The 25,051-nt window shown below is 43.7% G+C and overlaps 2 protein-coding genes across 2 annotated transcripts; one reads left to right on the top strand and one right to left on the bottom strand.

Moving 5' to 3' along the window:
* EMC8 (ER membrane protein complex subunit 8) lies at positions 1-13,346 on the bottom strand. Its single transcript, XM_082233027.1, has 5 exons — positions 12,939-13,346; positions 5,421-5,497; positions 4,603-4,672; positions 2,760-2,854; positions 1-1,367 (listed from the first exon to the last, which is right to left on the bottom strand). Exons 1-5 carry the CDS (start codon positions 13,176-13,178, stop codon positions 1,208-1,210), a joined length of 642 nt encoding a protein of 213 aa, XP_082089153.1. The 5' UTR covers positions 13,179-13,346; the 3' UTR covers positions 1-1,207.
* A 1,234-nt stretch (positions 13,347-14,580) lies between these two features.
* Positions 14,581-23,560, top strand: COX4I1 (cytochrome c oxidase subunit 4I1). Its single transcript, XM_082233033.1, has 5 exons — positions 14,581-14,735; positions 16,655-16,734; positions 17,750-17,914; positions 18,040-18,171; positions 23,273-23,560. The coding sequence occupies exons 2-5, from the start codon at positions 16,656-16,658 to the stop codon at positions 23,407-23,409; spliced, it is 513 nt and encodes a 170-aa protein (XP_082089159.1). The 5' UTR covers positions 14,581-14,735; position 16,655; the 3' UTR covers positions 23,410-23,560.
* Positions 23,561-25,051: the final 1,491 nt, after the last annotated feature.

Below are 25,051 nucleotides of genomic sequence, written 5' to 3' on the forward strand. Positions count from 1 at the left end.
TTTTTAACTTCTGCAGTTCTTAAATACAACTACTGTATACCATCACAAAATGGCTGCAGTCAGATGCAACGACAAATTTCAGACTCACACATTCCCTTTCTCCATGGGAGGGGAGATTAAAACTTCTCTTGCAAGCTTACAGTAAACCACAGTTCACTGTTTCGTCTGATCCCTGGCAAACTATGATTTCTGCAAACCAGAATCCCTAGACAGGTCCAGACAAAACAGAAGCTATGGTTTTCTGCAAAACATGTAGGAGGAAGGGAGAAGGTGAGCCTGAGGCCAAAAGCTGTTGTGCTCATAACTATGTCTGAATGTAGTCAGTAAAATGAGAGGAACTGAAATTTATAGTTTTAATCTTGTTTATACCACATGGGTGTGCATTTGTACAGAAGTTACAAGGTTCTTCTAACCACAAGGTTAAGAGAAGCACTCCTGAAACAAACAACAAGAACAAAGAACAATCCTGCAACTCACTTTTTTTTTAAAACCACTTCAAGACACAACGAGCCCTTGGAATGGGCAAACCACTCATGGTGAAAAACGACCAGGCTCATTACATTTGAGTCTGATAGGCAGAAAAATTGCAGCATTCTCAGAACGACAGAGAAACTTGGCAGCATCTGGTGGGTATATTGCTTGTCAAGCTATTGTTTTCTTCCTGTGCAGCATGTCATAGCAACAAGTACGGTGGCACACAACACCCAGCAGTTAGCACTTAGAACAACAGCTCTCAAACTGGCCACGTATTTTCACTTATAGTTATAGATTTGATTCTTTAAAAAATAAAACTAGCAATTAACTCTCTGGAAGATATTTCATAAATCTTAAATCTTTTAAAAATTACTCTCTAAAGGTTATAAAAGGTTAGTCAAAACTTTTTAATATGAATAGCTTGGATAAGTGGATCTAGTTCCCGGCTGGAGAATTACAGCAACGTATTATGCAGAGGAGGAGAAGAGTCCACAGAGGAATCTGCAAACTACGGTTGGAACCTCAAGGATTCTCATTAAAAAGATTTGACTGCATAGTGACACATCCTTTTTCTCTCTCTCTCCCAAGTGATGTGTCTCACTCATTGGCTTTCCACATCACTTGAAGGAACCGTTTTAGTACTTTATTTACATTCAAAAAGTATTCATCTCCCCCTTTTGTTTCTTCTTCAGCACAGTGGAAATGCCAACAAATCAAGTCAATGGGAGACTCCCTAGCAGAGGTGCAGGACAGCTTTATTAATCTCTGGATTTGTCCAATCATTCCGGATGTCATCCAAATGATTATCAAAATCTACTAGTGTTTCATAGGACCGGCTGTCCAGAAGTGAGGCAGAGATCCTCTGGGCTTCTGACCAGTCTTCACAGTAATCACTAGGAAGCAAGAAAAAAGTAAAGAATTAATGGTCCTCAGGAAGAACCAACCAGCCTCCTAGTCCACTGGAGTGAAAGCAAAGGAAAAATCTATCAGCAATGCATAATGACAAGCAGAGGGTCAGCGACACTACGAACTAAAACAAAAACAAAAACCACTTCAGTCAAAATGACTCACCCTGAGGAAACCTGGGAGTTACAAGAGAGGTGCACCTGTTTGAAGTATCTGCTAGACAGCCCTCACAGAGCTACAATTCACACAGAGACCTTATTCAGATGCAGTGCTACATCTATGACTTAAGTGTTGCATCGATGAACTCGCTCACTTCACTTCCCTCTCCCTTCTCTTCTTCCATCTCATTCACAGGGAGATACAAAGCTTATGCTTCTGTTTTTAACTAGGCATAGTACAGAATTATGTTCAAACCTTGACAAACGGTGGCCAGTCTTAGTAATGGTTTATTAAAAGAGGGCAACTTCAAACTGTGGTTTATGAATCTGGCTTGTTTCAGTGAAAGCTTCTGATCGCCTCCTCCTGCTCCTCTTGGTGGCACCTTCTCCAGCCTGATGCTCCCCTGACATTTTGGGCTATGACTCCCAACAGGCTACTGCCAGCATGGCTGTGTTGGCTGATGGGAGCTGGTAGTTCTACTATCTGGAGAGCACCAGGCTAGGCTGAACAAGAGCTTAGTGTTGCATCCTAACAAGGCCAGTGCCAGGGGCGTAGAGAGGCATGACCCTTAAACTGTTTCACATACCATGGGCAGGCCCTGCACATTATTTCTTCATGTTAGAAAAGCTCTGGCGAGAGCAGAAAACCTTTCAAAAGCTGACTGTGATTAGTTCCCAATGGATGCTACTCTGGTTGTTTCACATCTGAACCCTCCTTCCTCTCTTCCCCCTGCCCCACCTCCATGCCTAACAATTTCCTTTGGCAATAGGTTTCATACACTATGTTGCTGTTCTGAGTTTGTTGGCTTTACAGTTTGAAATATTATTCAATTAGGAAGATCGGAAATTTTATTAGGTTAACACTGGATCTAGGTCATTAAAATTTTGTTCTTTATTTATCAAGTTGGTTTGGGGATAATAGCAAAAAACTACTTTATTCAGCTGCCCAAACTGACTCCTCCAGATGTTTCAGAATAGAAGTCCCATCAGTCCCAGATAACCAGCACAGACTGAAGAAGTCTGAATTAATTCATTGTTTGGATTTGCTGTGTGCTTGTATTGATTGTACATTATATATTTTTGCATTGACTGTTTCATACTCATAGCCAGCTGCTTATTTTGGAGGCATTCCAAACTTAGGCTTCGTTTCAAGGTAAAATATACTAAATATAAAAATGTAAATGCTGCTTAGGAGCAAAGGTCTGTTCTATGAATACTCACAAGTGCGGGTCTTTGCATCTCCATTTGTTTTCGTGATGTTCGTACACGTGAACAGTCGGTTCTATGCACTCCATTGTAAATTTACTATTATCCACCTGATGCAGAACAGAGAGAGGGAACAGAAAGCTCAGTGGCAGAATGTCTGCTTTGCATGCAAAAGGTCCTAGGTTCAATCCCTGGCAGCTCCAAGTAGAACTGGGAAATGTTCCCCTGCCTGAATCCCTGAAGAACTACTGCCAGCCAGTGTAGGCCAGGTATGGGGAACACCTGTCCTCTCTACCTGGTTGTCAGGGCTCTCCCAAGTCCACAGACCCTGTTGAACCACACCCTCCACCAATCCTGCTCTGAACCCTCCTTGAGTGTTTTTGCCTTACTGGAATGCTTCCTTGAATGCAGATCATACTTCTTGCTTGTCTGGATGGACGATAAAGAGGCCTACTGTACAAGGTAAAATTCACAGCTGCTGTTCCATCAACTTTTGCCTCTGGCTCTTGGAAGGTTACTTAGGAGGAAATGCAGCTTTTGAGCCGAAAAAGATTCCCCACCCCGGTGTAGACAGCAGTGAGGTAGATTAACCAATGCTCTGAATCTGTAGAAGGGAGCTTCCTATTCAGAAAAGCATTCTCACCTAGACACATACACTGGAACAACCTTACAATTTATGCACTGGAAATGGACCCTTGAAATTAAGTTGGAAATGTGGAGAATAAACTAGAAACGAACTCCTGTTAAAGTAGTGGTTTTCAAACTTTCTACCTTCAGGGAACTCTTTCCAGCTTGTTTTGTCTGCTGAGCAATCCATGATGGTCAGCCACAGACACCTAGCAGGTTGCAAAGGATACTTGGGCATGTTTTAAGGGCACACACTTGTTTAATGCAAGGCATAATTTAGGCCTGTTAACCATTGGCTCCATGGTGACATTGTGCAATCTAGAACACATCCAACAGTTTCCCTGCAGCTATACACTGCAGGTATAAATCCCATAGTGATGGGGAAACAAACTTTCAAGGAAATAAGCATCATCATTATTAATTCAGTCTATTAGTCAATTAATATGATCAGGATGACAGCCAATAAAACAGTATTAAAACAATCCACACTAAAACAATAGCTGGTTGCTAGTTCTCAAATAGCCAGGGCCTCAAAAAGCATTGCTGACAGTGATCTCAATACAAAGGCACATAGTTGTAGAGCAGGGGTGGGAACCTTTTTCAGTCCAGGGGCCACATTCTCTTCCAAGCAATCTTCTGAGGGCCACCTGCCACTAGTAGGTGGGGCCAGAGGCCAAAGTGGGGCAATTAATATGAATTTTACCTGTGCAGAATAGGCTACTTACTTCACTCTCAGGACACCTCTCTCTAGTCTCCATCCAGGCAAGCAAAGTTCAAGGACATTTTCCAGCTAGGCAAAAACATTTGAGGGGGGTGCAGAGCAGGGGCATGTCTTGGAAGAGTCCCAAAGGCCAGAGAGAAAGACCATATCCCCTACGTAGTGGTTCCCAATCTCTTAGAGAGAAGGGAGTGATCAGAGTACCCAGGTCAGAAACAGTATAGGGCTTTGTTCACCATTACGTCTTCTTGTTTTACTTTAAATAAATGGAAGAAACTTGAGCAACTGAAGGATTTTCTGGAAAACAGTTCTGAAGCACACTGCTTTAGCGTGATGGTGCGACTTCATGGTAGCTAGGGAGGGTTGTATTACAAGACTTGCAAATAACTGAAGCACTTACATTTCAGAAAATGTAATCTAAGCAATTGATGTCATTAGCTATGGCCATGAAGTGTACACTAAAAGAAAAAAGGCAGCGGGGGGTGGAGGAGCCAGGGGAAGGATATTACGTACCATTATGAGGACTGTGTCGTTGAAGCCTTCTGCAATCCTGGAGGCAACCTTTTCAGCAACCTGGTTTGGACTACAAAAAGCACACAAATTACTTACAATTTTGCAATTCTTCAAATCAATCATAATGAAATTGGAACACTTGAATGAAGAGATGATAAGATGTCCGATGATGTGCTCAAGAGGAAACGTTTTATACGGCCTAAAGCAAGAATCGGGAACCTCTGGCCCTACAGACGTTGTTGCACAACATCTCCCTTCATCCCGAAAAACACTCACCACACTGGCTGGGACTTACTGGACTAGGAGTCCAATGACATCTGGAGGGCAACAGTTTCCTTAACCCTGGTCTAAAACTAAACCAGATTTGAAATAAACTGATGGTGGCTGGGCAGTGCCAGTCCTCTATTTTGCTCACTCCTCCTGGCCAACCTCCTGTTCTTGTAACAGAGACATGGGATATGGGCCTCATTGCATCAGGCATTAAGCAAAGCCTATAAATTAAAATAAGACTTTTGCAACCAATCTGGTGCCTTCTGGATAATCTGGACTACAATTCCCATAGCATCAGGTCAGGGATAGCTGGCCTACACATTTAACTAAACCAATGGTAATAGCTTCCCCTTAAGGAGCCCTGGGAATTATTGTTTTGCAAGGCCACAAGCACAGAGCTACAGGAAGAATTTGCTACTAGGTGTTTTGCTACAGTTAGCCTTTGATTCGGTTCTTTCTTTCTTTCTCTCTCCAAGTCCCTCTCCCTTTATGTGGCTCATGTCCATTTTTGAATGGGTTGCAGTGGCAAGGTGGTTGCAGCAACATACCTGGCATCTTTCAGACGTTCATTAGCTTGATAGTACCCGGCTATTACATAGCTATTCTCTTTGCACCATGAATCAATCTGAAAGAGGACATAAATAAAAAATCCGTAAGCATTCAAAACTCAAAGCACTGGCTAACGTCACACAGACTGGAGGGCAGGGGGTGCTAGCTAGTGAATTAGTGGATTGAAATATCGCCACTTTATACCTATTAGCATGGGAAAACATGCCTCCCTTTTGAGAGCTGTTGCAAGGACAAAATGAAAACTTTTGGCCTGCCAGGGTACTAGGTAAAAAATCTATTTCTCAAATGAAACATTATTGCTGTTAATCATTTCATTAAAAACTTTAAATTTATGTTCTATACAACATATAACTTGCTCTCCTACCCCGGTGAAACTGGCCATGGCCACTGGTCCCATCACCTCCTGGCAAATAGAAGGGGAAGAAATTGAGGCAGTGAGAGATTTTACTTTCTTGGGCTCCATGATCACTGCAGATGGTGACAGCAGTCACGAAATTAAAAGACGCCTGCTCCTTGGGAGAAAGGTGATGGCAAACCTAGACAACATCTTAAAAAGCAGAGACATCACCTTACCAACAAAGGTCCGTATAGTTATAAAGCCATGGTTTTCCCAGGAGTGATGTATGGAAGTGAGAGCTGGACCATAAAGAAGGCTGATCACCGAAGAATTGATGCTTTTGAATTATGGTGCTGGAGGAGACTCTTGAGAGTCCCATGGACTGCAAGAAGATCAAATGTATCCATTCTTAAGGAAATCAGCCCTGAGTGCTCACTGGAAGGACAGATCCTGAAGCTGAGGCTCCAATACTTTGGCCACCTCATGAGAAGAGAAGACTCCCTGGAAAAGACCCTGATGTTGGGAAAGATGGAGGGCACAAGAAGAAGGGGACGACAGAGGACGAGATGGTTGGACAGTGCTCTCGAAGCTACAAACATGAGTCTGACCAAACTGCGGGAGGCAGTGCAAGACAGGAGTGCCTGGCGTGCTCTGGTCTATGGGGTCACGAAGAGTCGGACACGACTAAACAACAACAACATGTTATTTATATTGATAGAATTTCTATAATGCCAAATCATAGAATACAATGGTGGCATTAAAACATGAAACATATTTTTTTAAAAAATGAAGGGGTTAAGGTGACTGGCTAATAAAATAAAATAAACAACTGCCAAGGCCTGTTGGCATAAGTCTTCAAGAGAAGCTTGAAACTCAAATGTGACGATGCCTGAGGAATCTTTGCTGGAGTGTTCCACTGCACAGAATCTGCAACACTAAATGCCCGACTTCTAGTTAACACGAGTCGGGCTTCTATAATACAGGGAACATTTTATTTCCATTGTACAAAATATGAACTGGGTGGCCATGGACAATCTGCAGGGTAGGTGGGACAAATTTGGGACTCCTGGATATCAGCCCAACTCTCTCATAAAGCTGTGGAAAGCCACCTCAATGAGCTGTCTCCAAGTTCTACTCAGAGGAGAAACACTGAAATTAAATATCCTAATTTACTCATGCCCACTAATTTCAAAGGATCTATTGAGTAGAACTTAGAAAGATATAAAGGGTTTTATCAAACTATCAGTGCAGTGGATGCAGGAGATCTGGGTTCAAAGTTACCGCTTTGGTCCTGGATTTAACTGTGTGTTTTTCTGTAAGACATTCGCATGGTCTCAGCCTGCCATGGAGACAGTGATCTACTAGGGGCTGCTGAAAGTGGTCAAAACAAACACCATGAAATGCTTTTTCTAACTGTAAGTGCTATATGCCTGCCATAGCAATTCCTTTCCTTTACAGATAAGTTGGGATTCCTGAAGGCTGACCTGGTTGACAGACACATGGAAAAGACAAGCCAGAGAAGGACTTTCATGGAGAAGTAAAATATGACAGCATAGGTATGCATAAGGAAGGGGAGAGACTATCTTGCCCTTCCTCTGGTCACTTCATTAAGCATGGAAGTGAAGGGGCAGAATGAGCGGAGAGGGGTCTTAGGAAGTGCGTAGAAACTTCATGGGGTGGGGTGGGGTGGGAAGAGGACAGACGGCACAAGTCAGAGTGGAGGGGAATCCTTGTTCTTTTGTCCCCTACTCTCTGTGCAGAATGAAGGGCTGGTGGACTCTTGACTTGCTAGTATTCTCATGGGAGAAGGGGCGAGAAAACTGGTCACCAGCCCCACTCTAAAAGACCCACATTTAAACTGCCCAGCAACCAGGGCTGTGGGCTATAGCAGGAAGAGCAACATGATCCTCGATTGGTGATAAGGTGCAGATTCTATTGTGTCTACTCTGAACCTCCACCCCTGCTGCAACAGTCACTTTAATTAGTGAAGATATTTGCATAATATCATTTTATCCTAATGTATCATCTGATCTGCCACAAAGCTTTGTTAAAATACCCAGTGAGAATTAAAGGGGCAAATTCATCTTGGGTGTTATGAGGCAGGATTTAAAGTGCTGCATTTATCCATATCAGATTTTGGCCCAGTTTCAGTGGCTTTTGAATATATCCCCATATTTGCTACTCACAATAAATGTAACTGATTAAGATAATCCAGTGATTTTGGGAGGTGGAAAAACGAGCTAGCAATTGTGCTTTTTGCTGTCAACTACTATCTTAAAAAAATGGGGGGAGGGGGAATTAAGTGGATTGCAGAACATTTTGGATGCTGAATTCCAGCTTCCTGCAAAACACATCAATCTCATGGTTAGCAGAATAATTACAGCCCTGAATTAAACTGTCTAAAAGCAGAACGAAGCTACACAAATAATCTCTTCTAAAAGAATGACATGGATTTATGTGTTTCATTAAATTGTCATTTGCTGGCATTGTTATACTTAAAGAGCCAACTGCTGAAGTAATCATAACCCCCATTTCAAGGGTTTATAGATGCCATTTTAATTGCCAGCAAGTTGAGATCTTTTAACTAAAAACTAAACACCCGGATAAAACATTCTTGCTCACAGCAAACATTAAGAAGCTGATCTGAAATTTTCCTTTTGCTATTCTATAGGAAGCTCAGTTTCTATTCAATTTTAGGGGAGCAACAGAGAGAGACAGCTCTGCTCTGGCTTGTTAGCAACAGGGTTTTTTAAAGTAACACTTTATTGGGTTTTATAAACAATGATCATATGAATAACAAATTATACAAATAAATGGACCAAGTCTTCTCATGTCATTTGTACATCACAAAAATAGCACAATAAATTTGCAGGAATATCTACAACATATGCTTCATTATTAGTGGTCAAAGGGGAAATAGGATAGAACAGAGTAACAGATAACATTCAACATCGCATAGCTAAACCCCTAATCAGGAGCCCTTGTGGTTGTGCTTAGATTAAGTATGAGTAATAGTCATTTTTCCTCTTATGTTACCAATGAAACAATCTAAAGTGTTGAACATTAATGAGTGTGGGAGCACAGTTCAAAGTGAAAATAAAAATTTATGTTTACATTTTAATTTCGGTCAACCAGACTGAGCCAAATGCTGATGGGAGGTGGGGTCATTTTTAGGAATACTGGCATAAATTAAACCACACCAGGGTAAAGTCATCTTTTTTGATCTGTCCATGTGCCAGCTGTAATTTATTTCATAATCTTGCAAGGACGGCTGTTTCCCAAACTGAACCTCAAAGTTCAGTTCTTTGTCCTACAGCTATTTTTCCATATTTGAATGTAATGACATTTACTTAAGTGTAAGGAAAGCTATTTTATATTGGCAATGTGTACACATCACCAAGCACGTGTACCTGCCTTAAAACAAGCATTGCCCTACCAGGTGATAAAGTTTCCTCATGACAGCTCAGTAGATGTCCTTTGCAGATGGCCAGGCACAGTTGGGAAGTAGTTCTCAAATTGCTCCTTGCAATTCCCAAGAGTTAACTGTCTCATTTGCCACAAGTACATTTAGTTATTTGTGGCCTTAACACAAATGCACAGACAGCTTTCGCTGGGGTTCTGTGCATGGCAGCCAGAGGCAATTTTTATTCCCAACAAATGGCCAACTATCAACAAGCTTGGCCTAGTGACCCTTGGCTTGGCAGAGGAATCAATTTTAGCCTATTCCCGTGGCATATCTGCTTGGCTCATGTGGTTAATTCATCCTTTGTTGATTGGTTCATTGTGGCCTTAACTTTGTAAGCCTATCATTATGCATGGGGCGGTGGGAGGACTTGGTATGTGGATCACCTTCCCTTAAAATAAGGCCTTGTGTGGTTTTTTGAGTTCTCTATTACTACTCTGCAACTCCTTAAGTATTCTTGTACCTTGACAATAATCTTAAAAGGACAGGATGTGAGCAAAGACTCTTCCTTGGACAGAATAAATATTTCACTGGGAACTTCTGCTTTCTACACTTTCTCTCAATACTGTATCTCCTTCATGCACCTGCTTGGTTGCTCCTATCCTTTAGACTTCAATCTTTCTAGTGATGGTCTCAGCACTGCACTTTGTGGCTTTTGGCTGGATAAATAACCAGGACTGCTGGACCCAAGTTGATATACACATTTCATCTTCTGGCGTTTCTACTATCAATCAGCAAATAGGCTGTTACATCTGAATGCCACTTACAAAACCACAAGGCAGCACAATAAAAAGTTAGGCAAATATGGATAAGCACCTTGGCTTTCTAAGACATCTCGCACTATCCTTGATTACGTTTGTCAAAGCTGCCACAAACAATATTTGCATGCCACATTGATTTGCTAATTGATTAAAGTTTGACAAATCCCAACTCAGCTTAAAATGCACAAATACAATTTCTTCATAATTAGATTGTTTGAGGACTTGCAGCATTTCATGAATTCTGCAATTATTTCAATTTCCCATTAAAGCTACAAGCTGATTTTGCAAAGATTTCCATTTGGTAAAAGTCAGCGCTGCCACAATGCTCTGTATACCAAAGTGATTCACTGCCCTTAAAATTCAATGTCCATGGTGCTCTTCATTCACCTTTGTACTCAGCAACACAACTTATTCCATTGCTGCCCAGCCTCCTCTAGATGCTTTTGGTTTAATTACTCTGATATCAGAGGGGCTGTGAACACACTGGTTATTATCTGAAAAGATATCACAGGCTATGCACTGTCCAGGCGGCCAAAATGTTTATTGTTTTCAATGCTTGATTTATAGTGCACCCATCAACAGATTCCCAGGGTGAATTACAAAAAAGTTTTTTAAAACCACAACAAAAAATTAGAACAGGAACATTAAAACATCATGTTAAAAAGCAGTTTAAAAAAATATCAGCCAGCAAAACTAAAATGAACAGCAAGCACTGCAAAAACTGAAGATCGCCCTTCCCAGACATGGCACCCTTCAGATGTTTCAACTACAACTTTCATGAGCCCCAGCCAGCACAGCCATGCTGCCAGGGGTTGATGTAAGCTACAGTAAAAAAATATCTGGAGGCCACCAAGTTGATAAAGACTAAAGATGAAAAAGCTGGGGGAAATGAAAAGATATTTGGTGCCAAAATGTCATCAAGGTGGATGCCATGTTAGCATTCCAAAGTTGGGTTCCCATCACTGTGTAGGTCCTTTCTCCTATAGTCACCCACTGCCCTTAGATGGTGGGAGCTCAAAAACAAAAGCCTCCTTTGAAGATCTTAGTACACTGTATAGGCAGACACATGTTGAGACAAAAGGTCTTTCAAGGTATTGTGGTGTGATGCTGTGAAATATTTAACACAAGGACCTTTGTACATTTAGCAGTTGCATTGCCAAGGACCGTTGGGCAGGTGCAGCTTTTCAACCCCCCTGCTGTCCTGTAACTGCTGAAAGTTCAACTTCTACAAACCAATGAAAAAAGTATAGAGGTGCTAACTTTGGAAGCATAATATCCTCTGTGCTAGACAATGGGAAGGGTTATTAACAGGTAACATGCTGAAGGGATGTGGCCAGATGCCCCTGGGAAGGCCACATATCAGCTCCCCTCTGTTGTTTGTCCTCTGCATGCATGTGATATCCAAAGGTATGCTGCCTGATCATCTGTGAATTTGTGTAGAAGGCAGCCTTCCCCAGCCTGGTGTCCTCCAGATGTTTAGAAATACAGCTCCCACAACCCCCAAATTCTGACCAACTAGAGTTCGAGGGAGTTATACAAAAGTCTGGAGGGCAGTTAGGGGATGTCATTATAACAGTTCATCTAGCACCGCACCCTCAATTTCTCATAGTGGGTGGGTGGATGTTTAAGGAAAGCCCAAAAGAAGCTCCCCAGCAGCTGTCTTTCTAAGGCCTCTTCACGGGGAGGTTATATATAGGCCAGCATCCTGTTTCCAACATTGGCCAGCCATAGGTTTTTTGAGGTACAGAGGTAGCAGTTGCCTTTCTCATCTGTCCCATTATGTGGCACGTTGAGCTATATTGCCTACAGACAGGGAGGCCCCATTTAGTTCTTATAGTCAACAGCATTCAACGGACATATCTGCCATGAATTAAGGCAACAGACCCCCTGCTTTGCTGTTTGCTCCCTTCCCTCAATCTGACATTTATAAGTATATTACCTCAGCAGTTAAGAAAGGCCGTAAATCAACTATCACATATAGAAGCAAGGCCCCAGGCTTAATTCCTGGTGTTCCCAGCCAGACAATGTCAACAGCACTGAGGTAGAGAAACCAATGGAGTGACACAGTACAACTGACAACTTCCTATGTTAACCCTTCATTCAGACCCATGAGAACTAGAACCTTACTTTTAGGGGAAGGGCTGTGGAAGACCCCATGATTTACATGCAGAAAGTCCCAGGTTCAATCCCTGAAGTCTGTAGGTAAGGCTAGAAATGTCCCCTGCCAGAGAGATAATACTGAGCTAGATGAAGCGAGGATTTGATGTTCACTATAAGGCATAGAAGCTCTATTCACCCACAGGGAAGCCTTCCCAAAAAGCAGCAAACAAGTTAAGGACCAGTTTCCCATTGAGGAGTAAAGAAACACAAGAAGCTGCTTTATACTGAGTCTTAGTACTGTCTACACTGATTGGCAGCAGGCTCCCCAGGGTTTCAGACTGGCAGGAGTGTATGCTTTCCCAGCCCCTACCTGGAGATGCTGCTGCGGACTGCACCAGAAACCTCCTGCATGTAAAGCAGATGCGCTACCATGGAGTTAAGACACTTCCCCTAAAAGCAATATAAGACGCTAGTCCTCATGGTTGTGAATAAAGGGTTTAAATGAGAATATGGGAAGTGGCCTTACATTTAGCTCAGCGCTCACTGACTGGCAGTGACTATCTAAGGTTTTAGACGGGGAGGAGTCTTTCCCAGCCCCTACCTGGGAAACTGAACCAAGAACTTTCTCCATGGAGAGCAGGTGCTCGACCACAGGGTTAGGGTCCTTCCCCTAAAATCAAAGCAAGACACTAGTCCTCGTGGTTCTGAATGATGACAATGTGAGGCCTTTATACCGCGTTAGACCCATTGGTTCATCTGCCTAGCTCAATTTACTGTCGACGCCGGTTTCCTGCCTCCCACCCCACCCGCTTGGCAGCCCCCCTGGCCCACCCACCAGCGTGAGCGCCACCTCCAGCATGGGCGCCAGGGCGAGGCTGCCATGGAAGAGCGGGATGCAGTCCACGAAGAGCGCGTGCGCCGGCAGGTGAGGCCCCGTCGGCTCCCTCTCCCGGCCTCGCTGCTGCTGCTGGTGCTGCGGCTGCTTCTCGGCCACCAGGAGCCCGTTGACGGCGCAGTGCGGGTACTTGGCGCCGTGGAGCACCATCTTGCAGTAGGCCTGCGTGCTCAGCTTCATCTTGGCCGGGCCCCCGCCTCAGTCAGCACAGCCGTCGCCGCTGCTGTTTCCTCCTCCTCATGTGGCCCCGCTCGGCAGGGGCAGCTCCGGCCTCCCTCACGACCACCGCCGCTGCCCGCTTCCGGCTCCACGGGCCCGCCGCCAAGCACCGACCGTAAAGCTGGGAACGGGGAGGAGGGGGAGCGGCGCAAAAGTGTCGCGAAAGGAGCCTCTCCAAGTCCCATAGCTGAAGTACATAGGAAGGGTGGCGAAGGCCCTTCTAGACTCATATCTATGGTCTTCTCTAGTTCCGCCTTCTTTACCTCCCGTCATACCCCGCGGCGAAAAAGCCAACCTAAAGTTGTTCCTTTTTTTTTGGAACGCATAGAGTTACGGATCCATTGTCTACAAACAAGGTTGCTCGGTTATTTTTGACGGCCCTCTCCCGTTTTTCCCCTGTCTTATGTGAGATAAAACAGGCAAGAGATTCCGAGGAAACAAAGGAGGAAAACTCTGTCTTTTTTTGGGTGGAATCTAAAAAGCTAACAAATTTTATTATGGCATAAGCGTGCATCTGATACGGTGGGCTCTAGTCCACGAAAGTTTATGGCACAATTTCTACTAATCTGAAGATGCTACAACACTTTTTGCACTCTCTCTTTTGTTTTGCTGCAATAGACTTGAGTTGCAATCCTAACGCCACTTACCTGGGAGTAAGACCCACATAATTCAAGGAGACTTGCTTCTGAGTAGACATTGTTAAGGATTGCTCTGTTACTCCTCTGTAAAGTGGAGAAAATAAAGTACTTTAGCGTAGCTACATTACTATTAGGCGGGATATCTCTCCCTCCCCGTAAAGCAAAGAGAGCAGTTAACAATGCATCTAATTGAGGTCTTATTTATTGTGAACGGCACTTTGGAAACTTACTCTCCCTGCCCCTCCTAAATAGGAAAAATGAAGAGTGACACACACAATTGTCTGAAAACCACCTTCTAAGTTCTAAGTTCCTTTTTTTGCCTTTCCTTCTTTTCTTTTTTGCCTTTCCTTCTTCCAATAATTTTTTTTTGAAGTTTTTGGTAGAAAGTATTGCTACCCAATCACAGGTAAACAACAGTTCTATATTTCTCTGTCCTTTTTCTATAGCAGACTTCACCTACTACTAGTAGTTTTGGACTACTAGTAGTTTAGGGTAGAAAAGACAAGGAGCGACTTTTAGAGGTGTCTAAGGTTATTCACGGTGCGAAGTAAGTGGATAGAGAGAAGATTCTCTCTTCATTCTGGAAGGTCAATTCAATGAAGCTGGATGTTCTTGATGTTAACGCGGAAATCACCCCATGGGGTAAACGATACCTGGTTACTTTACATTTTCCTATATCTATATCTTTCGTCGTATCCCGTCATGCTTCGCGGCAGAAGGCTTTAGGCACCGCCTGGGAGGAGGGACTTCCGCCCTCTTGGAGGCTTGCTCCGTCGCTATCCCATGCTGCCTTGCGTTTCCGCTTCCCTCTCCTTCCCTCTTTCCGTCCTCATTCTCCGGGGTTTAGAGGACACGAGCTGCCTCGGGTTTGTGGTGGCAGGTGAGGGAGGGGCTCCGCCTCCACGGAGAAGAGTGAGGGGGAGGGCCTGTGGCGGGAGTGGGGAGTTGCGGGGAGGAGGGGGAGAAGGAAGGCATCCTGCTTAATTGGGGTTTCCCGGTTGAAGGGGGTATCCTGATTGGGGTTGGTGATGGAGAATGGAAAAGATGCTGGTAGTTGCCCTGGGAGAGACGAAGGGGCAGGCAGACATGTCTCCCTTTGCACGCTTACCTGGGAGTAAGCCCCATTTCACCCACTGGGGTTTAATGGACCAACCCTTATTCGGGGATAAGCCCCGCCGATCTGAATGGGGCTTGCTTCCAGGTAAACATTCAGAAACATTTTAGTCCCGCCTCATGCACAGGATGCAGGAAAGTAAAAGTGCCATTGTTTACACCTATACCCTGAATGTAAGCCCTGCTGAACTTAGTAAGACTTAATAGCCCAGCCTTATGCATGTGTCTAAATCCTGCATTATGGAGCCTTATTTGTGGAAGTAATCAGTGCTGAAAGCTTCTGTGTCCACTAGCCTGTTGAGTACAGTGGGGTTTACATCTGAGTATATATGTTGAAAAGGAGTGGGGTGCTTGTGGCCAGCTAGATGCTGCTTAACTGCAACTCCTGTTATCCCTGACTACTGGCCATGCAGGCTTGAGCAGTTGGAGTTGTCTTCCCATAACAACTGGAGGGCTGCATGTTCCTCACCCCTACTCTGGAAAGTAACAAAATGTTGTTACAAACATTTTGGGTTCCTTCCTTTTGGGAAGTTGGGCTGTCAACTCTGGAGATATCCCATAACCTGTTAATAACAGCAATTAACAAGTGGTAATGCTTCTCTATGGCATGAAAAGTTTTATTACTATTATTTAAAGTATTTATATCCTACCTTTCTCCCAAATTGGGACTCAAGGCGGCTCACAACATATTAAAAACATCCTTACAAAATACAAAGAAACAAAAACTAATTAAAAACAATAGTTAACAAACTTAAATACAACAAATTTAAAACAGCATTGAAATAACAATTGCCCTTATAGCAGCCAAGTGGTCATTGTCTGCACCTAGTTTTCAATGACCTGTCTGAATAGGAAGGTCTTAGCCTTCTAGAAGAATGATACCAAGGAAGGAGCCAATCTATCTTCTGTTGGGGGAGAATTCCACAATATGGGAGCAACCACAGAAAATGCTCTCTCTTGTATCACCACCTCCATGCTTCTGATATTGATGATACCAAGATCATTATGATTTATTTGTTAGATGAATTGGAACAGAGTTGCATTTCCCCTTCAGGCTACTTGACAACCTGTTGGGAAGACACACTAGGCTGCAGTCCTATGCTTGTTTATCCATTAAATGTGTGGGATGCCTATTGCCCTTCTTGCAATGTATATATGCAATTGGTGCAAACATATTGAAAGCAGAGCATGGAAAATCCCAGGTATCTGTTGTCCCAGATTGTATTAAAAAGGAGGATGCGGTGCAGAAGCTTACATTCAGTTTTAACTCTGTAGCTGTAACCACCCTTCCCCCGATTTTTTGGTGTCACCTGTGGGTAGAAGATTTTCCCTTCCAGCTCTTTGTTTGTGAGAGGTTGATTAGTAGAATGCAGAAACTGTTGGTAGTCCTTTCTTGTGAGAGGAGATGGGAGTCTGTTGCTTGTTGGTGCCTTCTATTCTTATGCCCTTAAAACCTAAGTCTGCATCTTCTCCAAATGTTACTCAGTAGGCTACATTTTGGTTTGCTGCATGGTCATTAGAGCTGTGAGATTCCAGCACTGTATTTTGCAAGAAAGACAATGCTGCAAGAAATGATATGTGGACAGTGTTTTGCAAGAAACTGCCAATGGTACTTGTAACACAGAAGGAAGATTGTATTTTTTGGATTCAGTCTGATATATAACGTTGTACCTTTTTCTCTTTCAGGATGTTGGCTTCTCGGGCATTTAGTCTTCTTGGCAAGCGGGCCATTTCCACTTCAGTCTGTGTGAGAGCCCATGGGCATGGTAAAATGATGGCCTACTATTACATTTTCACCCTACCTCTCTTTGAAGGAGCTTAAGGTGGCATACAACGGTCTTCCCCTTCCCTGTTTTATCTTTACAATAATCCTGTGACATTGACTGGCCCAAGACTATCCCAGTGGGCTGTCATGGCTGTGTGGGAATGTAAGCCTGGGTCTCCCTGATCCTAATCCAACACTCTCAACCACTACCCCATCCTGGCTGTCATCTTAGCTTAATTATCCTAAAACTGTTCACATACATTTAGTACATTTCAGCGTATATTATCACAACAGCTCCTTTAAAATAGATTAGAGTGACATATAGTGACTTTCCCATACAAGTGAGAAAAGCTGAATGGCTTTAAATCTGCCACATGCCCTATTACAGCCTATCGTCTGATCCATGAATGAGGAACCTGTGACCTTGATATGAAATAGAACCCAACAACCCCATCATGGGCAATGGTCAGGGATTATGAGAGTTGTAGTCCAGTAACACCACAGGTTCCCTGCCCCCCATCTATTCCATCATAATGACATAATGCTTCCAGAACTAACTTATTTTTCTTGTGGGTCCTCTTGTGTGAAGGAGGAGGAGGAGTTTGGATTTGATATCCCGCTTTATCACTACCCGAAGGAGTCTCAAAGCGGCTAACATTCTCCTTTCCCTTCCTCCCCCACAACAAACACTCTGTGGGTTGAGTGGGGCTGAGAGACTTCAGAGAAAGGTGACTAGCCCACGGTCACCCAGCAGCTGCATGTGGAGGAGTGGAGACGCGAATCCAGTTCCCCAGATTACGAATCTACCGCTCTTAACCACTATACCACACTGGCTCTCTAAAAATCCATTGTATTTAAAGTCTCTGCCTTTCTTAAGAGAAATTAAAAGATGAAACTGCCCAGTGCAAATTTTAGTGTGTGCCCTTCTGCTCTGATACCTTTGTTTGGTTTATGCCATTCCAAGCTTCCTGGGATTGTATCTGTGTGAGACTTCTCTTATTTTCCCTGCCAAACAGGTATTGCAAAAACGGAAGATTTCAGCCTGCCAGCTTACACTGATCGTCGGGATATTCCATTGCCTGAAGTTCAGTTTACAAAAAGTCTCTCTTCGGAGCAGAAGGCCCTGAAGGAGAAAGAGAAGGCATCATGGACTGCCCTTTCTTCTGCTGAGAAGGTTGCATGTAAGTATTTATGGTTACGGTGGGCTGTGGTGGAACAGGGGAAAGCAGGGTGGCAGGCAAAGGTGACTTGGCTAACTTTAAGCTTCAGCATCTCAATTGCACCCTCTCTTCTCCCCACCTTTCAGTGTACCGCATCAAGTTCAATGAGACCTTTGCTGAAATGAACAAGGGGTCATCTGAATGGAAGACTATTCTCGGTGGGACACTCTTCTTTATAGGCCTCACTGCTTTTGTTGTCATTTGGCAAAGGATGTATGGTAAGTAGTTGGCATTTAAGGAGCATCTTAACCATTAAGGTAGCAAGGTGTCTCAAGTGAGAAGTGTATGTCTTATGATCCCAAGAGTAAGGAGAGAGGTGTGTGTGCATGTGCACTGGGTAATATAGAAGAACTAAGCAGTTACACTTGCAGGTGTATTTGCGCCAACATATGGCTCTTTTAAGTCATTGAAGAGCATCATTGCTATGCTCTGGCAATTTACCTAAATCCATGTTTTCTCTTGGGAGGCTGCTTTGGTAATTCAGAGTTGTCTTTTTTTATAATATGATGGCTGTACTTGAGGCAGCTTAATGGCCAGCACAACAGCGTATGGGGCTATTCACTCTTTTTCATGCCACAGGTTCTTGGCTTTGGATCTATAGCAGGATATGGGAGGCCCTGGGCAGAAAAACACATTGTGTTCATCTTTGTCATAATAGGGACAGGCAAATCTCGGGTGTCTGTCTATCTTCAGGTAGATCTGTAGCTGATCCCCATCTCCAATAAGCTTATAGGGGCAAGAGGGCCTCAGATGGCTTATTTTCCAGACTTCCTTTTAAAAGATGGGGTGTGTATAACTTCACAAAAGTTGTTAGCTTAGCTGCTCGCATTTCAGCTACATAAATTATTTCCGTCTCAAGCAACAATAGATCCAAACATTTGTTAAGCTTTCTTGCCTTAATTACCTGGAGACTATCTGGTTTGCCATTAAGAGTTAGGCACCTGACTGTGCAGAAAAAAAGATTTGATCAAATAATAGTCAGGTATTACATAGCACAAATTTTTAGAACTGCAAAATATTTAAACATCAAGCCTAATGATGATATAATTACAAGGTGTTTTTTGGGTAGTATCTTAAACAGTGAAACTGACTCTAAAACAAATACAGTGGTATCTTGGTTTAAGAACAGCTTAGTTTATGAACAACTTGGATTAAGAATGCTACAAACCCGGAAGTAGGTGTTTTGGTTTGTGAACTTTGCCTTGGAAGCAGAACATGCTCCGCTTCTTGTTGAGTGTGTTCCATTTGTAAATTGAGTCGCCTGCTGCTATGGGAAAGCACGCCTTGGTTTAAGAACGCTTTGGTTTGAGAACGGACTTCTGGAATGGATTAAGTTCGTAAATCAAGGTACCACTGTAAATGAATTAGAGTAACTACTTGGTACTGTGCACAATTCATTAACATTTCTATAGGTTTTCATCCTTTTTGCACCTAGGGCTAGCCTACAGTTTCCTTCCTTTGGGAGGAAGGATGGAATATAAGTTCAGTATATAAAATAACATTAAATTACCGTATTTTTCGCTCTATAACACGCACCTGACCATAACACGCACATCGTTTTTAGAGGAGGAAAACAAGGGAAAAAATATTCTGAATGAAACAGTGGACGTATCATTTTTGTGCTTCATGCTGTGGCCACAGACATGTGATCTGATGGTGAATTTGGGGTGACCCAATGCAAAAATCCTGAGAATCCCTGTGGATCCATGCTTTGTAACCACGTTTTTGCACCATTGCAGCCCCAGGCAACAGTGGGTGCGTGATTTTTTTTTTTGGGGGGGCAGGCTGTAGCCATGGACATGCTATGTGCTCTGATGGTGAATTTTGGCTGACCCAATGCAAAGATCCTGAGGATCCATGTGGACCCATACTTTTTAACCACGTTTTTGCACCATTGCAGCCCCAGGCAACAGTGGGTGCGTGATTTTTTTTTTTGGGGGGGGACAGGCTGTAGCCATGGACATGCTATGTGCTCTGATGGTGAATTTTGGCTGACCCAATGCAAAGATCCTGAGAATCCATTTGGATCCATGCTTTGTAACCACGTTTTTGCACCATTGCAGCCCCAGGCAACAGTGGGTGCGTGATTTTTTTTTTTGGGGGGGCAGGCTGTAGCCATGGACATGCTATGTGCTCTGATGGTGAATTTTGGCTGACCCAATGCAAAGATCCTGAGGATCCATGTGGACCCATACTTTTTAACCACGTTTTTGCACCATTGCAGCCCCAGGCAACAGTGGGTGCGTGATTTTTTTTTTTGGGGGGGGACAGGCTGTAGCCATGGACATGCTATGTGCTCTGATGGTGAATTTTGGCTGACCCAATGCAAAGATCCTGAGAATCCATTTGGATCCATGCTTTGTAACCACGTTTTTGCACCATTGCAGCCCCAGGCAACAGTGGGTGCGTGATTTTTTTTGGGGGGGGACAGGCTGTAGCCATGGACATGCTATGTGCTCTGATGGTGAATTTTGGCTGACCCAATGCAAAGATCCTGAGGATCCATGTGGATCCATGCTTTGTAACCACATTTTTGCACCATTGCAGCCCCAGGCAACAGTGGGTGCGTGATTTTTTTTGGGGGGGGGGCAGGCTGTAGCCATGGACATGCTGTGTGCTCTGATGGTGAATTTGGGGTGACCCAATGCAAAGATCCTGAGGATCCATGTGGATCCATGCTTTGTAACCACATTTTAAGTGGGGAGGGAAGGAAAAACACAGAAGGCTAAGAATGCAGGAGAGGGCTATAACGTGAGGAAAGGAAGGCAAAAGTTTCCCCCCACCCACCCACACAAGCCAGCCAGCGTGTGCTCTCTCTCTCCCTCTTTAAATGGAAGAAAGCATATTTGAATGCTGTGTGTCTCCAAAAACAAAAAGCAGGAAGTCAAATCAGAATTTTAAGCCGAACCTGTAATCTCTCTTCCCTTCACAAACATTGTTCCTCCGGAGCAGGGAGAGGATAGAAGGACGGACGCTCTGCTTTCCTCTCTTCTTGCCTGGAGGGGAGGGGCTTCCCCTGCTCTTTGTTCCGTTTGAGCAAACACAGTAACGAAACAGAGAGGGCGGGCAGTAAGACCCTGAGGCAGAATGCAGGAAAGCTGCCACTTCCTCTCTTCAGGCTTCCCTTCTCCCTGAAGCGCGGTTTGATTTTTGCCTCATTTTTCGGCTCCAGGGACCACACATTCGCTCCATAACACGCACAGACATTTCCCCTTCCTTTTTAGGAGAAAAAATCTGCGTGTTATAGAGCGAAAAATACGGTAGTGATTAAGTAGAAGTCAGTTTTTAGAAGACAGGCATGGTACTGCATCAGACTAATTCTCCAAGTAGGATTACCTTCAACTGTTTTTTGTCTCAATCTGTATTGTCAAAATAATCAGTGCGTTCCTGGCTAAGGCAGGGCAAAGGAGCAAGCTGCATTTGCTCCTGCTGTTCTGACAAAGTTCGCCCTAATCAGATTTTAAGAACTTAATACTGCCACCCACATAATCATATTATTGGTTTCGTGGGATATTTGTCCACAGTCATTTGACAGGTGTGTCAGTGACTGAATTTACAGAAAGTAATTCCCTTCTGTTTGTTGTGTGCAGTCCTCACTGGCTGCTACTGGGGCCAGCCCTATCAATGGCCAAAGAGGTAACTTCCTCAGGCAGCAGATACTGAGGGGGGCAGTAATGGTATCTCTCTGCCTGTTGCTTCTGGATCCACCAGCCACTGCCTCTGTTGGAGGAGAGAGCCATGAGTGCCACACAACCTGTCCTGTGCCTTTTAAGCTAGGCTGCTTCCCTGAGGTGTGGAGGACACTGCTCCATTGCCAGTGTTGGAAGTAAGATTCAGTGGCTAGTCTAGTTAGCTTTGGTACTTGGAATGGGGGTGAGTGAGCGAGCGCCATATGGTCAGTGGAAGCAGGACCCTTAGGGTGAATGGGGCACAGCCCAACCAACTTTAGTTTGCCTGCTTTCTTAGAACCAGTCGAGGGGTGGCCTACCTGTCATTAGCTCTGGCTCCACCTAGTGTTGGTTCCAATAGGCAACAGCCTCCACTACATCTTGCCCTTTGCTTTGGGCAGCAGAAGGCCTTGGGTGGACCTCAGCTGCCATGCAGTAAATTCTGGGAACAAATATCTGTTAACATAAAACTAGATTTGACTGTCCTCCACCAGGGCCAGGGCTTTTTCAGTGACGACTCCGACCTGGTGGAATGCTCTGTCCCATGAGACTAGGGCCCTGCAGGACTTGATCTCCTTCCGCAGGGTCTGTAAGACAGAGCTATTCCACCTGGCCTTCAGTTTGAATTAGCCTGATCCCTTATTCCCTTTTCTCTTTCCTTTTCTATGAAGAAACCCTTCTGGGACCCCACAATTAAGCTCTTCCTTGGTCTCCTTGCTGGCCCTAGTAGGACCAACTTAGTCAGTTAGCCCTGGTGATCATTTGATGTCTACTGACTGGGGTTTCCACCCCCCCAATGACCTCTGAATTTTAGAATTTTATTGACATTGATGCTGCATTTATGTTGTATTTTATGCTGTTTTAATACATTTTAATCGGTGTTTTATATTTGCTGTTAGCCGCCCTGAGCCCGGTTTTTAAACCAGGAAGGGTGATATATAAATTTGTTGTTGTTGTTGTTGTTGTTGTTGTTGTTGTTGTTGTTGTTGTTGTTGTTATTATTATTATTATTATTATTATTATTATTTATTTATCTAGCCGAACGATGTTTGTGAGATGTTTTCATGTTTTAGTTCTGAAGGCAGAGCAGAGGTGGCTTTCAAATGTACCTGGGCCAGATAATACCGAGAGAGCATCAAGCTTTTGACTCACACAGAGCGTTATGTCTCTGTTCAGAAGTCTTAAGCCAGATAGTGGTAGTTGGATGCTAAAATATAAAGTCTCTAAATGACTTGCAGTCATCAGATGTGCATATACTTTTTATTTATGATTATGAATCTCCTTTCACATAAGCCACAAAACAATTTACAAACTTACAATAAAAACAACTAAAGTAGTTTTCAAAACAGTACAAAAAAAAGCCGAAGAGAGACTTAAAACATATCCTGCAGGAAAAAGCTTGTTGAAACAAAAAAATATTCAGTTGTTTGCAGAAAATACAAATGGAGGGTGCCTGTATCTCTTCTAGGATGCTGTTCCACAAAACAGTGACAGACGCACTTGAAACCCCTGCTCTGAGTTAACTTCCTTTTGGGAAGCAAAGAAGTTCTATTATTTCTAGGCTTGGGGAAAGCTTGGATGGAATGTACTTCTTACTGTTGGCAAATTGGAGATGTCATGAGCTTATTGTAATTTGCTTTTCAATTTACAGTTTTTGGGCCAATCCCTCACACTTTCACAGATGAGTGGAAGGCTATGCAGACCAAAAGAATGTTAGATATGAGAGTGAACCCAATTGACGGCTTCTCGAACAAGTGGGACTACGAAAAGAATGAATGGAAAAAATAAATGCACTCCAGGGATCGCCACTCCTGTTCTGGCTTGAAATGTTGAAACCATTCCTTCATCTCCATGTGACCTCGCTGCTTCTGTGTATGGGGAAGAAAATACCCCTCTATTGAAAGAGAAACCTTTAATAAATGTTTGGTTTGCTTGACAAGTTTATTCTGCTTTGTTCTAGGGTCCAAGAAAGTATAAATTGTCCCTCTTGGTATATTTTTAGATGTAAAATCTACACAGCAAGATTAAAAGTTGAAATTAAAAAAAAGGACTTTGTGACCATCTCTTGATGATAATCTTTTAAAAAAATATCTCTGGGGGATTCTGGCTGCTGAAATACCAAATGCATCTTATGTCATCCAGCAACTCTGGAAGCATCTAGTGTGCTGATGCATATTTAATAAGCACTTAGTGCTTGGAGTTGTCAAACCATGGCAGCAGAAATGGCCTGGCAAAAAACCGATTCTGTGTTTTTTTGAGTGCATGCTGAAAGGCAGGACCGCTGCATGACACGTCAACATGCAGTGTGCCACAGATTGTAATCAGCAGGGAAACCACACCTCTCACTCTGCATAAAACGTGAGAGTGTGCAGAACACAATGTAGGCAATAAATCTGCCTCCAACGATGCCTATAGGTTCGGATGCTGCTGCCCTGAATTAGCTCAAGTTCTGCACCAAGTGCTCAGCAGCTTCTGCTACTGCAATGCAGCAAAGGTGTTGCCTGAGGGCTGACCTTCTGGAAGCCTTCCCAAAGCTTGGCAACACCTTGCCTTTGGCTTCCCACAGGGTATGTGTGTGGCTGAGCTGGCAAAGGGAGCTGCTTGATGGCAGTGATAAGTCACTTTGGTGGCAAAAGGAAATATGACTGCAGAATATCATTAACTTGAAATCTACATTGCACTAGATCTGATCTATGTTGCAATCTGCCTCTACAGGCAGCTTTAGATGTCGTGACACTACTTTGAGAAATCCATCTGTGAATGCTAATTCCTACTACCTTGGTGCTCTTCAGTGTAACTCGGAAACAATCCAAGATAGGAGCAGGCCTAATGACAGATAATCTCTAGTGCTTCTGATGGAACTCTCATACCAGATTTTTGTGTGTGGAGGTAGTACATGCAGTCAGTTGGGAGGTCCCCCCCCCCCCTGAAATTCCACGGAGAATCAATGCACAGAGAAGAGGAGGGAGTGGGAGGGATCACTCCTGCTGTTCTTCCTTTGACCTGCATATTGATGTGAAAGTGAACACGACTGATGCTTGTTCATGCACAGCAACAAAAGCCATAAGCTACTATAGATCGCACGGGCTGTTTGCATAGCTGTAAAGGTTCACATCTGCAGAATACAGCTGCAGGACCATGAATGATCCTGTCACTATTACTGCATGGGAAAGATTTAAATTTTGTAGCATTCCAGGGATGGATTGACATATGTGTGAATCAGCCCTATCGGCTCTTGTCAACCCCCTTTATACTATTTTATTACATCTATATCCCACCTTTCGTCCAAGGAGCTCCAGGCTGTGTACAGGGTTCCCCTCCTACTTTCTCCTCACGACAGTCCTGTGAGGTAGGTTAGGCTAAGAGACCATGGCTGGCCCAAGGATATCCAGTGAGCATGGCTGAGAAGGGACAGGATTTCAGCCCCAGG

Source organism: Podarcis vaucheri (assembly GCF_965113315.1).
Source record: "Podarcis vaucheri genome assembly, chromosome: 7".
NCBI classification, from domain to species: Eukaryota; Metazoa; Chordata; class Lepidosauria; order Squamata; family Lacertidae; genus Podarcis; species Podarcis vaucheri.

What these genes read in the sequence shown, in the direction of transcription:
- EMC8 (XM_082233027.1), bottom strand. Translation starts at nt 13,178, where the DNA reads ATGAAGCTGAGCACGCAGGCCTACTGCAAGATGGTGCTCCACGGCGCC. An exon ending in ACGACACAGTCCTCATAATG is followed by an intron (nt 2,855 to 4,602) that starts GTACGTAATATC and finishes GTTCTGCATCAG; the next exon opens with GTGGATAATAGTAAATTTAC. An exon ending in AGATGCAAAGACCCGCACTT is followed by an intron (nt 1,368 to 2,759) that starts GTGAGTATTCAT and finishes CTTGCTTCCTAG; the next exon opens with TGATTACTGTGAAGACTGGT.
- COX4I1 (XM_082233033.1), top strand. Translation starts at nt 16,656, where the DNA reads ATGTTGGCTTCTCGGGCATTTAGTCTTCTTGGCAAGCGGGCCATTTCC. An exon ending in TGTGAGAGCCCATGGGCATG is followed by an intron (nt 16,735 to 17,749) that starts GTAAAATGATGG and finishes CCTGCCAAACAG; the next exon opens with GTATTGCAAAAACGGAAGAT. An exon ending in CATTTGGCAAAGGATGTATG is followed by an intron (nt 18,172 to 23,272) that starts GTAAGTAGTTGG and finishes TTCAATTTACAG; the next exon opens with TTTTTGGGCCAATCCCTCAC.